Below are 15,000 nucleotides of genomic sequence, written 5' to 3'. Positions count from 1 at the left end.
AGCGCAGCAGCAGCAGCAGCAGCAGCGGAGGAGGAGGAGGGGAGAAGGGCAGCAGCAGCAACAACAGCAGCAGCAGCAGCAGCGGGAAAGATCCGTTGCTGCAGCTGCTGCAGTGTGAGCCACAGCTGCTAGATTGCATGCTGCTGGATCTAGCAAGGGAGAGACTGCAGCAGCAACTAGGCGACAGCAGCAGCAAGAATGCTGCTGCTTCTCGTTCTCCTTCGCGCAGCAGCAGCAGACGTCAGCAGCACAGCAACCGCAGCAAAGGAAGAGGAGGAGGTCCTGCATCTGACGAAGCAGCAGCATCAAGAGAGAGAGACAGCAGCAGCAGCAGCAGCAACAGCAGCAGCAGTAACAGCAGCAGCAGTAGTAGCAGCAGCAGCAGCAGCAGCAAAGCAGCAGGACACCATAGTACAGTACGCCGCAGCCGCAGCCGCAGCCGTAGCCGCAGCAACTCAAGAGGAAGGGACAGAAGGAATAAAGGAAGGAGACAAAGAAGAGGAAGCAGAAGTGTCTCCTATGATAGAGATAGAGACAGAGATAGGGGAGTCTCTGTTGACCAGCAGCAGCAGCAGCAGCAACAACAGCAGCAACAGCAGCAACAGCAGCAGAGACATGATAGACGCAGCAGAATGTCTCCTTCGTCACACTCCAATACAGGTAAGGGAAGAGACAATTGTCTCCTCCCTTCTCCCTTCTCCCTCGAGGGTTTAGGGTTTAGGGTTTAGGGTTTAGGGTTTAGGGTTTGTGTTGTCTCCTTAGGGATGTCATGGAGAAGAGACACAGCAGCAGAAGGAGCAGCAGAAGGCAGCAGCAGCAGCAGCAGCAATTGGGGTGATGAGGGGTCCCATGGCAGCAAGAGACGTAGGGTAGGGGCCTCCTCTAACAACAACAGCAGCAGCAGCAGCAGCAGCAGCAGCAGCGCCTCTCAGTCTGGTGGTGGTGGGTCCTCAGGGGGCCCCTCATCAGGAGGACGTGGAGGTCATCATGGGGGCCCCTCGGGTAGCAGCAGCAGCTCATCACGGGACACAGCAGCAGCCGGTGGTACTGCAGGAGGTGCAGCAGCAGCAGCAGCAGCACGTAGAGGAGAAGAAGGAGACAGATATAATAAGGATAGGGGCTTGCTGCTCGTCTCTCGTGTCTCTAAACAGGGACAGCATGCATGCAGCATGAGTGCTAAATTTATTAAAGGGGACCCAACACTACAACCGTAGGCTGCTGCTGCTGCTGCTGCTGTTGCTGCTGCTGTTGCTGCTGCTGCTGTGCGCCAATGGTGCCTATGCACTATATATACATACATATTTATATATCAATTTGTACCTGGTGCTTGATGTATTGCTGCTGCTGCTGCTGCTTTATCTCCTATTGCTGCTGCTGCTGGTTTATCTGGTGCTTGTGCTGCTGTTGCTGTTGCTGCTGCTGCTGCTGCTGCTGCTGCTGCAGTCCCTCCCGTTTGGATGTGAATCAGCGTGCAAGTTGGGATCGTCTTCAATCGCATTTATTGCGGGGATCGTCTCGTAGCAGCAGCAGCAGCAGTTCTTCTTCTTCTTCTTCTGCTGCTGCTGCTGCTGCTGCTGGTGGTTCTTCTTCTTCTTCTTCTTCTTCTTCTTCTGCTGCTGCTGCTGCTGCTGCTGCTGGTGGTCCCGGAGGAACAGTAGGAGTTGGACAAAGTACATCAGGATCAGGAGGAGGAACAACAGGAACAACAGGAGGAGGAGGAACAATAGGAGGAGGAGGAGGAGGAGGAACAGGAACAGGAGGAGGAGGAGGAGGAGGAGGAGGAGGAATAGTAGGTATAATAAAAGGAATAAATGTACGTTATTCTGTATGGCAAATGGGTGCAGATACACCTATAGATAGTAAACATTATGATTGTTTATGTGATTATTTTCTTCATAAGAATCGTCTTGGCCTAAGGGAGTTACATTATGCAGCAATATATATGGTACCCCCTAACCCTAAATATGCTAGAGTATTACAGGTACGTTATTTATTTATTTATTTATTTATTTATTTATTTATTTATTTATTTATTTATTTATTTATTTATTTATTTATTTTTCTCTCTTTTTTTTTTCCTCTCTTTTTATTATATATTTATCTTATTTTTTTATATATATAATTACTACTAATAACCCTTAATATATTAATATATTATTATATATATATATATATTATACCCCTTTTTTTGTCCCTTTTTCTTCCTCCTTTCTTCTCCTTTTATTGCTTATCTTTTTTCTCTCTTCTTATTCTTTATTTATATCCTTTTTTGTCTCTTTTTTTTTGTATATTTATATGTGGTACCTCCTAACCCTATATATATATGCTAGGGTTTATTTGTCTCCTTTTTGTCTCCTTTTCTTCTTTTTTTTTCCCCTTTTTCTCTCCTTTTTTGTCTCCTTTTATTGTTTATCTTGTTTGTCTCTTTATTCTCTTTATTTTAGTCCTTCTTTGTCTCCTTATCCCCTTTATATATTTATTTATCTGCTGCTGCCTCTCTCTTGCTGCACCTATTGCTGCTGCATGCGGGTGTTGCTGCTGCATGCGGGTGTTGCTGCTGCATGCGTGTGGGGTGTATACGCAGCTCCCTGACACTAACTTTATGTATGCCTTCGTCATAGCTAAGACTAAGGACCCTAAGAACGACATGCAAGGATAAGCAGCAGCAGCAGCAGCTGGTCCTGCTGCAGCAGCAGCAGTAGCAGTAGCAGTAGCTGCAGCAGCAGCATAAGTAGCAGATGCATAGTAACAGCTGCAGCAAGAGCAGCAGATGCATAGCAACAACCGCAGCAAGAGCTGCACGAACTGTAGCATCATCAACAGCAGCAGCAAAAGCTGCAGCAAGAGCTGTAGCAATAGCTGCAGCAGCAGCAGCAAGAGCTGCTGCTGCAGCAGCAGCAGCAGCAGCAACTTCTTTATTGCTGAATGTTTAAACGCTTTTGAGTTTCTGTTTTAAGTATACAAATTCAACTACACACTGCAGCAGCAGCAGCAGCAGCAGCAGCAGCAGCAGCAGCAGCAGCAGCAGCAGCAGCAGCAGCAGCTGCAGCTGCTGCTGCTGCAGCTACAGTTGCTGCTGCTGGTGCTGCTGCAGTCTGCATGCAGGGTAGTTGTATACTGTAGGAGACTGTCTCCTTTGCCTCCTTTCTGTTTTATTTTATTTGCTGCTGCTGCTGCTGCTGCTGCTGCTGCTGTTTGGAGACACTATAGAGGGAAACTGTCTCCTTATTATAAACCTTATAATAAATAAATAAATAAAATAAATAAATAAATAAATAAATAAATAAATAAATAAATAAATAAATAAATATAATAATAATATTATTATTATTGGATATATACATAAACAGACAAATAAACATTGCTCCTATTAAGCTAGGGGAAGCAGCAACTGCAGCGGGCACGTTTGCTACTGCAGCAGCAGCTACTGCAGCAGGAACACAGGAACACTCAGTAGAGCAGCAACAGCAGCAGGATCAATGCATGTTTTTGCTGCTGCAGCAAGGGAGACAGCAGCACGAGAAGAGACACAGGAGGGAGGAAGGAGACAACTTTGCTGCCCTAAGGAAGACAGCAGCAGATTGTCTCCTTGCTGCAGCAACTTGTCTCTTGTTGCAGCAAATTGTCTTTTTGCTGCAACAAGCAGCAAATTGCTGCCCCCCTCTCGGGTGTATACGCAGCTGTACATGCATGCATGCAATGTTGTGGTGTATGCTCACCTCCTGCATGCATGGAGGGAAGCAACATGGGGCTTTTTTGTGTAGCTGCAACATTGTTAATAGCTGCTGCAGCAGCTGCAGCTGCAGCAGCAGCAGCAGCAGCAGCTCCTGCTGCTGCAGCAGCACAGGGGATAAGAAGTAAAGGGTGAATAAATAGTTAAATAAATAATAATTTATTTTTTATTTATTATTAAATAAATAAATAAATAAATAAATTAATTAATTAATTAAATAAATAAAAGAAAGAAAATATTTATTAAGACATAAAAATAACAACAACCCCACCAACCGCAACACGCACCCACCCATCAGCAGCAGCAGCTGCTGCAGCAGCAGCAGCAGCAGCAGCATTGGGTCCTGCTGCTGCTGTTGCTGCTGCTGCGGCATTTTTAGGGGCAAAGGCCCTTGAAATGGCATTTAAAATCCTTAACAAACCATTTGCTGCTGCAGCTGCTGCTGCTGCTGCTGCTGCTGCAGCTGCTGCGCTCCCTAGGCTTGTTGCCTAATCAATCATTCCCCTTTGCATCCTTTTAAGACACACATCTCTGCTGCAGAAGCAGCAGCAGCAGCTGCAGCAGCCGCTGCAGCAGCAGCAGCAGGAACAGCAGCAGCAACAACACAAGCTGCTGCTGCTGCTGCTGCAAGCGCAGCAGCACGCGCGCTCTGCTCTCGCAGCAGCGGTGGTGATTTGACTGTCTCCGTCTCTTGTTCAATTGCTGCTGCAACAGCAGCAGCAGCAGCAGCAACAGCAGTAGTAGCAGCAGCAACTCAAAGAGGATCTGCTGCAGCAGCTGGTGCAGTTGCTGCTGCTGCTGCTGTTGCAACAGCAACACAACAATTTGCTTATATAAGACAATACTGTTAGCTACATAAGGGCATCGACGTTTGCTGTTTGCTGCTGCAGCAAGAATTAACAGCTGCATACTTCGTTAGCAGCAGCAGCAGCAGCAACAACAGCAACCAGCAACCGCCTTCTTTTCCTGCAGCAACAGCAACAGCAGCAACAGCAGCAACAGCAGCAACAGCAGCACTCTCCTCGCTGGTGGAGCGACAGGAGTTGTTGTACAAACACTTCTTGTAGCTGCTGCTGCTGCTGCTGCTGCTGCTGCTGCTACATCTGCTGCAGCAGTTAGCTAGCTTGCAAAACCGACCGTCCCCTATCAAGGCTCCTGAGCTGCAGCAACAGCAGCTGCAGCAGCAGCAACAGCAGCAGCAGCAGCAGCAGCAGCAGCAGCAATGTGGGCGCTGCCTCTTCAGCTGCCCGCAGGCGGCCGCCCTTTGGGCGTTTTCTATAGAGAGGAATTCCCCTTATGGCGGCCGCAGCAGTCATGGGGTATACAGCAGCAGCAGCAGCAGCAGCAGCAGCAGCAGGAGCAGCAGAAGCAGAAGCAGCAGCTGCTGCAGGTGCAGCAACAGCAGCAGCAAACGAGCCGCCCGCAGGGGGAGATGTGCTGCTGCGGTAGGGTACTTGCTGCTGCTTATGAGGTAGGGGCCCCTACAGGCTGCTGCTTCTTAATGGAGGATCTAGATTGGACAGCAGATGCAGCGCAGCAGCAGCAGCAGCAACAGCAGCACAGGTTGCTGCTGCTGCAAAGCTGCTGCAGCGATTCGCCAGTACATACAGGGCCTCCTTCCTTTCCCCCCCTAATCAATAGCAACGCATACAGCAGCAGCAGCAGCTGCTGCTGCAGCAGCAACTGTGGGGTTGCTGGATACTCCTCTGTTGTTAGGGGGCCCATGGGGGCCTCCATGGGTACTAAAGGCCGCAGCAGGAGGTGGTGGACTGGCAGAGCAGCAGCAGCAGCAGCAGCAGCAGCAGCAGCACCTACTGCTGCGAGGACCCGAGGGTAAGCATTTGTATACAAGACAAATAAATAAATAAATAAATAAATAAATAAATAAATAAATAAATAAATAAATAAATAAATAAATAAATAAATAGGTAAATAAATAATAAGTAAGCAAATAAATAAATAAATAAATAAATAAATAAATAAATAATAAATTATTTGTTTGTTTGCATATCTGCTCAGGCATAACCCTCTATCTGCTGCTGCTGCTGCTGCTGCTGCTCGTCTTGGCTTCCTTTCTGGGGGCCCCTCCCCTGGTGACCCCTCTCTGTGGGGCCCTCCTGGGGGTCCCCCTGTGTGGGGCCCCCCAGTGGGCCCCCTACGTTCCTTAGATTTGCCTGGGGCCCTGCAGCACCCACGACTGCAGCAGCCGCTGCAGTGGGCCCCACAGTCGCAGCAGCTAGCAGCAGCGCTGCTGTCTGCTGTATACATTGCTGCAACAGATAAGACGGGGGCCCCTATATCCGAGCCAGCACCCTTATGGCCTGCAGCAGCAGCAGCACAGCAGCAGCAGCAGCAGCTTGTGCAGCAGCAGCAGCACCTTGTTGCTTCTTTAGCAACACAGCCCTCCCAAGACCCGCTCGCAAGCCAACACATGCAACAGCAGCAGCAGCAGCAGCAACTGCAGCAACTGCAGCAGCTGCAACAGCAGCAGGAAGAGGATGACATGTTTCTTAGCTCAGGGGCCCCCTTTAGGTATAGTGAGGGGGCCCTGGGTACTGGCATAGATATAGGGGTATCTGATGGCGCGCTGCTCTCTTCTGCTGCTGCTGCTCCTCCTCCTTCTACTGCAGGATCTACTGCTGCTGCTGCAGCAGCAGCAGCAGCTGCTGCTGCTGCAGTGTCTCCTCAAGGGAACGATATGCAGATTGTCTCCTGTCTCCAATTTGCTGCAGCAAATGAGGCCTTCTTAGCAATAGGGTTTGCTTCTGGTACCCTCGAGCTCTGGCTGCTGCCCCATACCTGGGGGGCCCCCCAATCAGGGGCCCCTGATGATGAGGATGCCGCTGCTGCTGCTTCTGCTGCCTTTTGTGTTGCTGCTGTTGCTGCACATACACCGGGAGTCTCTCCCTGTGGCAGCGAGCAGCGCAGGACTCTTCTTGACGCCTTGGCAACCCTCCACAGCCAGCAGCAGCAGCAGCAGCAGCAGCAGCAGGAACAGCAGCAGGAGGAGGAGGATTGCATGCACTGCTGCTGCTGGGAGGGCCTCAAGGGGGCCCCCGAGGTTGCTGCTGTTGCTTGGCACCCTAAGGAGCTGCTGCTTGCTGCAGCGCATGCAGATGGTCGTGTAGAGCTGTGGCAGGTGGATATACACCCTACAGCAGCAGCAGCAGCTGCTGCTGCTGCTGCAGCACCGTATCATTCTGAAAGCGGATCAACAACAGCAGCAACAGCAGCAGCAGCAGCTGCTGCTGCTGCTGCAGGGGGAGTAACAATGCAGCACCTTCATTCCTTTCTTTTCTGCTGTCCCCTCCCCCTGTCTCCTCCTTCCCTAAGTAGTCCCTTCTCGCTGCTGTCTAGGGGGGCCCCCGAGCAGCAAAGGAAAGAAAGTGTCTCCTCTTTGCTGCTGCAGTCCCCTTCTTGTTTAGTGTGGGGCCCCCAAGGAGACAATCTTGTTGTAGGCAGCAGGGAGGGGGCCCTTTTGCTTTGGTCTCTTGATACCCTCAGACAATACCGCCGAGCTGCAGCAGCAGCAGCTGCTGCTGCTCCTCCTTCTCCTCCTCCTACCCCTGCAGCAGCAGCGCCTGCAGCAGAAGCAGCAGAAGCAGCAGGAGAAGCAGCAGCAGAAGCAGCAGCAGCTCGAGGGCAGGGATCCTGTGAGGGATTCAGGAGGGCCTCGGACCCTGGGGCCCCCACGCATGCAGTAGTAGATAGATCCCTTGACTTTGGGGGTCCCCCTTCAGAGTCCCTGGGTAGTAGTACCCTTGGGGGCCCCCCAAGTACGACAGAGGAGGGGGGCCCCCATCTACGTGCTGCTTCTTATTTAAAGACTATTAGCGAAGCATCTACATTACCCTCTAATGCTTCTCCTCCTGATACTCCTCTAGGTAGAGACGCGGGGGTAGCACAGCAGCAGCAGCAGCAGCAGCAGCAGCAGAAGCAGCAGCAGGAGCAGCAGCAAGATGTGCAGGAGGAGCTGCAGCTGCTGCAGCAGCAGCAGCAGACGCATGCTGCTACGTCTTGCAGACATGACAGCACAGGAGGTGTTAATTTCGATCCCGATCCCCTGGGATCGGGATCGAGTCCCAAGGGCCTCCGTGGCGCCTGCAGCAGCAGCAGCAGCAGCAGCAGCAGCAATAGCAGCACCCAGAAGCTGCTGCAGCCCTTCCTGCCGCATTTTGCTGGGGCCCCCCAGCTTCACCTGCGTCTTCCCCAAGGCTCAGCCGGTAGCTTCGGGGCCCCCCCAACCAGTACCCAGGGGGGGCCCCCCGCCAGTACCCAGGGGGCCCCCGGGGTACTAGTATGCGGGTCTTGGCAGTTAGGGGTCCTCTCTGTTGTTGTTGCTGCTCATGGAGGGAGAGTAAGGTGTCTCTCTTTTTGCATGCATGACCAGCGGCTGCTGTTCTCCTCAGGAGACACTGCAGCACCTGCTGCTGCTGCTGCTACTGCAGCAGCAGCTACTGCAGCAGCAGCTACTGCAGCAGCAGCAGCAGGAGGAGGAGGAGGAGGAGGAAGGAGCCGATTAAAGGCTTGGCTTATAGAGGGAGGATCTCTTTATTTATCTCCTTTGTTAGATATTTATATGGAGGGAATCGTAAGTTATTACCTTTTGTCTCTTTTTTTGTCTCTTTTTTTTTGTCTCCTTTTTTGTCTCCTTTTTTGTCTCCTTTTTTGTCTCTTTTTTCTGTCTCCTTTTTTGTCTCCTTTTTTTGTCTCCTTTTTTGTCTCTTTTTTTTCTCCTTTTTTGTCTCCTTTTTTGTCTCCTTTTTTGTCTGTTTTTTTGTCTCCTTTTTTGTCTTTTTTTTTGTCCTCTTTTGTGTCCTTTTTTGTGTCCTTTTTTGTCTCCTTTTTTGTCTCCTTTTTTGTCTCCTTTTTTGTCTCCTTTTTTGTCTCCTTTTTTGTCTCCTTTTTTGTCTCCTTTTGTCTCCTTTTTTGTCTCCTTTTATGTCTCCTTTTTTGTCTCCTTTTTTGTCTCCTTTTGTTATTTGTGTACAGATAACATCTATGTTATGGAGTCGTCTTAGTGGGGAGTTGCTGCTGTCGCATAGTTGGAGGAGACCATCAAAGGGGGGCCCCCAAGGGTACAAGGGGGCCCCCAACAACAGCAGCTGCAGCAGCAGATGGGGGGCCCCTTTAAAGACTGGGCGCCTCGGGCATAACGGGAGAGGAGGAGTAACGGTGTGGCGCTACTTTGGAGACGGCGGCAAGACCGGGCATTCCTTGCAGCAGCAGCAGCAGCAGCAGCAGCAGCAGCAACAGCAACAGCAGCAGCTGCAGCAGCAGCAGGAGTTTGATGAATGGAAGGCTGGCAGCAAGGGTTTGGGGGCCCCAGGGGCCCCCCTCAATACCCCTTCGCTGCTTCTGCCTCTTTTAGTAAAGGTAGGGGGCTTTGGAGAGAAACCTGTGCGGCGGGACAGCAGCAGCAGCAGCAGCAACAGCAGCAGCAGCAACAATATCAACCTCATCAGCCCGCGAGCAGCAACAGCAGCAGCAGCAGCAACAGAGCAGTTTATACCTGGGGTGTCTCTGCTGTCACCATTGTGGCCATCGGGGGCCCCCCTAGCTGCTTCATCACCTAGCAGCAGCAGGGGCCCCCTTGCTGCTGCTGAGGGTGCAGGCATGTGGCTGTCTCCTGCTGCAGCAGCAGAAGCAGATGGATCCCCGGAGCCCCACAACTCCTACCATCCTCATCCGTACCTCCCGTACCCCCACCATCACCGTCACCAGCAGCAGCAACAGCAGCAACAGCAGCAGCAGCAGCAGCAGCATCAGCAGCAGCACGGAGACTTGTACAGCGAAGCAGATAATGCTTCTTGTCTCCTACAGAGTAATGATGGATCTGTTGTTGTTTATTGGTCTCTCCCTGCAGAGGCTATTATTGTATGGCCTCTATGCAGCAACAAAAAAAAATACCAATCCTAATTGCTGCAGCAGCAGCAGCAGCAGCAGCAACAGCAGCAACAGCAGCGGTAGCAGCAGCAGCTGCTGCTGCTGCGGCAGCAAAATGAGGGAAGTTTCATGTGCCATCCCTAAAGGCATCAATCACCGATTTAGCAACTGCTAAAGAAGCAGCAGCAGCAGCAGCTGCTGCTGCTGCAGCAACAGCAGCACCAACAGCAGCAGAAGCTGCTGCTGCTGCTGCAACAGCAGCAGCAGCAAATATAGCCATCCTGCTGCATTTATCTGCAGCAGCAGGAAAGTTAGTATATAGGATTTTCTTTCTTTAGCTAAGGCAGCAATTTACTGCCACCGCCTCTCCCCCATCATATATCTAGCTAGCTAGCTAGCTAGCTAGCTAGCTAGCTAGCTATATAGCTAGCTACCCAAGTCGCTAGCTTGCTAGCTAGCTGGCTAGCTTGCTAGATAGCAATCTAGCTAGCTGGCTAGTTAGCTATTTATCTAGCTAGCTAACTGGGTAGCTAGCCAGCTAGCTAGCTAGACAGATGGAGGGATATCCAACTTATGCACTAGCTAGCTAAGTACGTAGTGTACTAACTGAGTAACAAGGTAGCTAGCTAGCTAGCTAACTGGCTAGCTAGCTAGCTAGCTAAGGACCTATAGAACTGGATATCTAGATAGCTAGGTAGCTAGCTAGCTAACCCAATGGCTAGCGGACTAATTAGCTAGCTACCTAGCTAGCTAGCTCAGCAGCTAACTAGCGGACAACCTATCAGGCAGAAGGCAACCAGGGCAACCTGTTAACTCCAGCTAGCTGGTTAGCTAGCTGGCTAGCTAGCTAGCTGGGTAACTTGCTACCCGGCTACCCAGGTGGATAGGTAGGTAGCTAGCTGTAGGTGAGGAAGAAACCCGTAAGACGACTAGTCCATTAGATGAGACAGTTGCTGCTGCTGTTACTGCTGCTGCTGCTGCTGCTGCTGCTGCTTCTAAAGGAGACGAAGGAGATGCATAGGAGAAACATACTGAGTCCTTAAGTAGAGACACGTAACCGAGTGGCTGCTACTGCTACTGCTGCTGCTGCTGCTGCTGCTGCTGCTGCTGCCGTTTCTCCTGTTACAATGAAGACCAATACAGCAACAACAGCAGCAACAGCACCAATCGAAGCAGCAGCAGCAGAGGAAGCAGCAGCAGCAGTAAGACTGAACAGATGACGCATGCAACACAGCGACGCAGCCATCCAAGTCAATTGAATCTTCCTGCAGCAGGTTGGGGCTCTGGCTGCAGCAGCACCGTTAGAAGGTCCTGCTGCTGCAGCAGCTGCTGCTGTTGCAGCAGCAGCAGCAGCTGCTGCAGTGATGCAGCAAGAGGAACAGCAGTGGGGTGTCTTAACAGCTATGCTGCAGCATTAAAACAATTATAAAGGGCAGCAAAAACTCTATCTCTTTTGTCTAGGCAAATAACACCAGCAGCAGCACCACCAGCACCAGCAGTCGCCGGTGCAGCAACCAGCCGCAGCAGCAGCAGCAGCAGCAGCAGCAGCAGCAGAAGCAGCATGTAAGTAACTTCTGTTTACATATTTCTCCTCCTTACTAAGAAGGAGAAAAAGACAAAATTAGCCATTAATAATAAAGACAATTGAATAAAGGCTACTATTAGCAGCGACAGTGCAGCAGCAGCAGCAGCAACAACAACAACAGCAGCAGCAGCAGCAGCAGCAGCAGCAGTAGAATCAGCGATACTTCTACTGCGTCGTTAATAGCCTTCTGACTCTAAACCCTAAACCCTAAACCCTAAACACTAAATAAGAGACACACTGGTGTTTGCTGATCTCTTAGATTCTTGCTGCTGTCTTACTGCAGCAACAACAACAGCAGCAACACTATCGGCGCGGCGAGCTGCAGCAGCAGCAGCAGCAACAGCAGCAGCAGCGGGAGCCGCAGCCTCTGTTGTTGTGTGCGCACTCAAAAGTGGTGCAATGCAACATAACAAGTGCAGCAGCAGCAGCATTAGCAGCAGCAGCATTAGCAGCAGCACCACTAGCAGCAGCAGCACCAGCAACCACCTTCGGTGGTCAGCCACTCATTTTCGTGGTTAATGGTGCAGCAGGAACAGCAGCAGCAGCAGCAGTGACAGCAGTCAGCAGCACAAAGGACAACTGTCTTACCAACGGCATCTCCACCTGCAGCAGCAGCAGCAGCAGCAGCAGCAGCAGGTAGGAATGCCACCACAGAGAGCAGCAGCAGCTGCATCCCTGCGATGAGCGCAGCAGGCCACGTGCCGTGTCTGCAGCAGCAGCAACAACAAAATTCACTGCAGCAGCAGCAACAACAACAGCAGCAGCTGCAGCAGCTCTTCACAGAGCAGCAGCACGAGCTGCTGCAAGACCTGCTGCAGCACTATGTTATTGTAGGCCCTCGTATAAGCAGCAGTGCCTGCGCAAGAAGAGGGGAGCAGCAGCAGCAGCAGCAGCAGCAATGGCGTGTCTCTTATGGGGCCGTAGCAGTACCAACATATCTTCTTAGCGATGATGCATGCAGCAGCAGCCACACGCTGCTGCTGCAGGTGTTTGCTGCAGCAGCTGACCAAGAGAAAGAGGGGCAGCAACAGCAGCAGCAGCAGCAGCAGGAAGAGGAGCAGCAGCAGCAGCAACGACAATGGCGTCTGCTCCCTCTAGGGCATGCATCACAGCATCCCCTGTTAGGTTGCTGCAGCTGCTTGCAGCAACTCCTTGCAGGGTCCAAGGCAGCAGCAGCAGCAGCAGCTGCTGCTGCAGCATCAACAGCAGCAGCTGCTGCTCTGAGCCCCGAGACAATTTCTGCGTCGCAGCTGGATACAGCTGAGGGACACACGCAGTCCCCTAGCCAACCACCAGCAGCACCAGGGGCAGCAGCAGATGCAGCAGGAGCAGCAGCACAAGATGCAGCAGCATATATAGCAGCAGCAGCTGCTGCTGCTGCAGCAGAAGCAGATGCAGCAGGGGAAAATACAGCAGCAGCAGGTGGAGCAACAGAAGGGGGGAATATAGAAGGTGGAGGTTGCAGCAACAACAGCAGCAGCAGCAACTGTCAACAGCAGCTGCAGCTGCTGCCGACCTCACCGCAGCAGCAACAGGACCAGCAGCAGCAGCAACCGCAGCAGCACCAACAGCAGCAACAGCAGCAGCAGCAGCAGCAGGTGTACGTACACTGGGGATTTACAGCAGCAGATGGACGCAGCTGGAGGGAGCCTCCTCCTTTCTGTGCTTCTCCTCATTGTATACGAGCACCTAATAAGGCTGCGCTGCAGTCCCCCATGCATGCTTGCTTTTGCTGCTGCTGCTGCTGCAGCTGCAGCAATGCTGTAGGTGAGGAAGGAGGTCAGAGGACCTGCTGCTGCCCACCAGGATCCAGCTGTGGCTGCAGCAGCGGCAGCAACAGTAAGGAGACAGCACCAGCTGCTGCAGCAGACAAAGGTACTATTAGCGGTGAGCTATTGCCTTTTAGTAGCAGCAGCAGCAGCAGCAGCAGAGGTCTCGGCCCGTGCTGCAGCAGCAGCAGCTGCAGCAGCAGCACACAGCAGCGGCGATTTGCTGCTGCCTCATACTGCGCCTTTGTAAGATTGGGTTGCCCTGTCCGGGTGTCTTTACCCCTTAGGAAGCAGCAGCAGCAACAGCAGCAGCAGCAGCAAGAGCAGCAAGACCAGCAAGAGACTGTAGAGTTTGTGCTGCACTCGTCCTTGCATGGATGGGTTAAGGCAGCAACAGAGAGAAATTTCTCCTTCAATTGTGCAGCAGCAGCAGCAGCAGCAGAAGCAGCAGCACTACAGCATGCAGCTCTGCTGCTGCTGCGCATGCAGCAGCAACAAATAGGGTGGCAGCTGCAGCAGCAGCCTTTGCATGCGGCGCCTGTGCTGCTGCGTCTGCGGTGCCTAGAGGCATTCGAAGCAACAGCAGCAGCAACAGCAGCAGCAGCAGCAACAGCAGCAGCAGCAGCAACTAGAAGACAATGTATGATTATAACATGGCGAGTTGGGCGTTGGCTAGCGCTCGACTTAATTATAGACAACCTTACAGCAGCAGCAGGAACTGCAGCAGCAGGTACAGCCTCAGCAGCAGCAGCAGCAGCAGCAGCAGCAAGTACAGCAGCAGCAGCAGCAGCAGCAGCAGATGGTGAGTATCAGGTACAGATTGAAATGGGGGGACAGCTAAGAGTTTGCCTAAGGAGGCCTAGTAAGGGGGGAAGGCCCCCGCTGCAGTGTTTGCTGCCAGCAGCAGCAGATGCAGCAGCAGCAGGAGCTGCAACAGATGCTTCTTCTGCTCCTGCTGCAGGTCTTCCTGTTGGTCTTGCTGCTGTACTGCAGCAGGCAGCAGCAGATGAGACAGCTCCTCTTTCTGCACTACCCTGCATAGGTTATGGCTGCTCAAGTCTGCTGCGGTTGCGGCTGTTGCTGCAGCAGCAGCAGCAACAGCAGCAGATTGCGCTGCGGCTGCTTAACAGCAAAGGGGCCCCCATGGCCTTTGTTCTTCGGTGCGTAGAGCCGGAGTTCGCTGCTACAGAGAGGCCGCAGCAGCAGCAGCACGAAATAGAGCAGCAGCAGCAGCAGGAAGAGCAGCGGCCAGAAGAGCGCCAGCTGGAGACGCGTATTGTTTTGTATGAGCTGCAGCAGCAGATGCAGGAGCTGCCGTGGCAGCAGCACGGCGAGCAGCAGCAGCAGCTGCAGCACTTAGGGGTGGGAGGAAAGCATTTGTGTGTTGCAGCGCATGCAGGCAAGATGTGCAGTGGCGTAGGTGCAGCAGCAGCAGCAGAGACAGCAGCAATGATGGCTTCTCCTGCTGCTACAGAGGAAGGCAGCACCTTTTGGCCAGCAGCAGCAGCAGCAGCAGATGCGCAGCAGCCGACTTTAGATCTTGAGGATGGGACGGATCCTGTAGTAGCAGCAGCACTAGCAACCGCAGCAGCAGCAGCAGCAGATGCTGCAGCAGCAGCAGCACGGACAGCAGCAGGTGCAGCGGCGAATCGGGCGGCCGTTGCCGATACAGCAGCGGAGAGTGCAGTAGCAACAGCAGAAGCAGCAGCAGCACAAGCTGCAGCAGCAGCAGCAGCAGCAGAAGCAGCAGCAGCAGCAGCAGAGGATGCATCAGCAGCTGCTGCTCGTGCAATATCGGATGCAGATGAAGCAGCAGCAGCAGCAGCAGCAATAGAAGCAGCAGCATATGCAGCAGCAGAGAAAGTATTCTGTACAACTAATGAATGGCGGCTGCTGCTGCCGCTGCTGCTGCAGCAATTCAATGTTTTGCTGCTGTCCTGTGTCTCCAACTTCAACTATGGAGGACAGAGGCTTGTCTCCTGCAGGTAGCACTCTCTCTCTTTTTTTTTTTTTTTCTCCTTTTTTTT

General features: G+C 52.3%; 5 protein-coding genes across 5 annotated transcripts in view; 4 read left to right on the top strand and 1 right to left on the bottom strand.

Annotated features, from left to right (window-relative positions):
* The window catches only part of EMWEY_00025280 (hypothetical protein, conserved), a gene marked incomplete at both ends in the record, with an annotated part of 6,334 nt that extends 5,120 nt beyond the window's left edge, over positions 1 to 1,214 (top strand). The window contains 2 exons of the mRNA XM_013478043.1: positions 1 to 660; positions 763 to 1,214. The exon at positions 1 to 660 is cut by the window's left edge and continues 1,081 nt beyond it. Coding sequence (XP_013333497.1) covers positions 1 to 660; positions 763 to 1,214 — 1,112 coding nt within the window. The remainder of the gene's footprint in view (positions 661 to 762) is intronic.
* Positions 1,215 to 1,382: 168 nt separating this feature from the next.
* On the bottom strand, positions 1,383 to 1,676 carry EMWEY_00025270 (hypothetical protein; the record flags this gene model as incomplete). The annotated part of the gene is made up of 1 exon (XM_013478042.1): positions 1,383 to 1,676. One exon carries the CDS (start codon positions 1,674 to 1,676, stop codon positions 1,383 to 1,385), a length of 294 nt encoding a protein of 97 aa, XP_013333496.1.
* Positions 1,677 to 4,955: 3,279 nt separating this feature from the next.
* On the top strand, positions 4,956 to 9,652 carry EMWEY_00025260 (hypothetical protein, conserved; the record flags this gene model as incomplete). The annotated part of the gene is made up of 4 exons (XM_013478041.1): positions 4,956 to 5,178; positions 5,450 to 5,576; positions 5,753 to 8,324; positions 8,726 to 9,652. 4 exons carry the CDS (start codon positions 4,956 to 4,958, stop codon positions 9,650 to 9,652), a joined length of 3,849 nt encoding a protein of 1,282 aa, XP_013333495.1.
* Positions 9,653 to 10,746: 1,094 nt separating this feature from the next.
* On the top strand, positions 10,747 to 11,844 carry EMWEY_00025250 (hypothetical protein; the record flags this gene model as incomplete). The annotated part of the gene is made up of 3 exons (XM_013478040.1): positions 10,747 to 10,821; positions 11,081 to 11,182; positions 11,488 to 11,844. 3 exons carry the CDS (start codon positions 10,747 to 10,749, stop codon positions 11,842 to 11,844), a joined length of 534 nt encoding a protein of 177 aa, XP_013333494.1.
* A 40-nt stretch (positions 11,845 to 11,884) lies between these two features.
* Positions 11,885 to 15,000, top strand: part of EMWEY_00025240 (hypothetical protein, conserved) — a gene marked incomplete at both ends in the record, with an annotated part of 14,102 nt that continues 10,986 nt past the window's right edge. Inside the window, 2 exons of the mRNA XM_013478039.1 lie at positions 11,885 to 12,804; positions 13,261 to 14,958. Coding sequence (XP_013333493.1) covers positions 11,885 to 12,804; positions 13,261 to 14,958 — 2,618 coding nt within the window. The remainder of the gene's footprint in view (positions 12,805 to 13,260; positions 14,959 to 15,000) is intronic.

This window comes from Eimeria maxima, genomic scaffold (assembly GCF_000499605.1).
Source record: "Eimeria maxima Weybridge genomic scaffold, Emw_scaff266, whole genome shotgun sequence".
Classification (NCBI taxonomy): domain Eukaryota; phylum Apicomplexa; class Conoidasida; order Eucoccidiorida; family Eimeriidae; genus Eimeria; species Eimeria maxima.
Note: the sequence above shows the minus strand (reverse complement) of the source record. Positions and strands in the feature narration are given on the sequence as shown.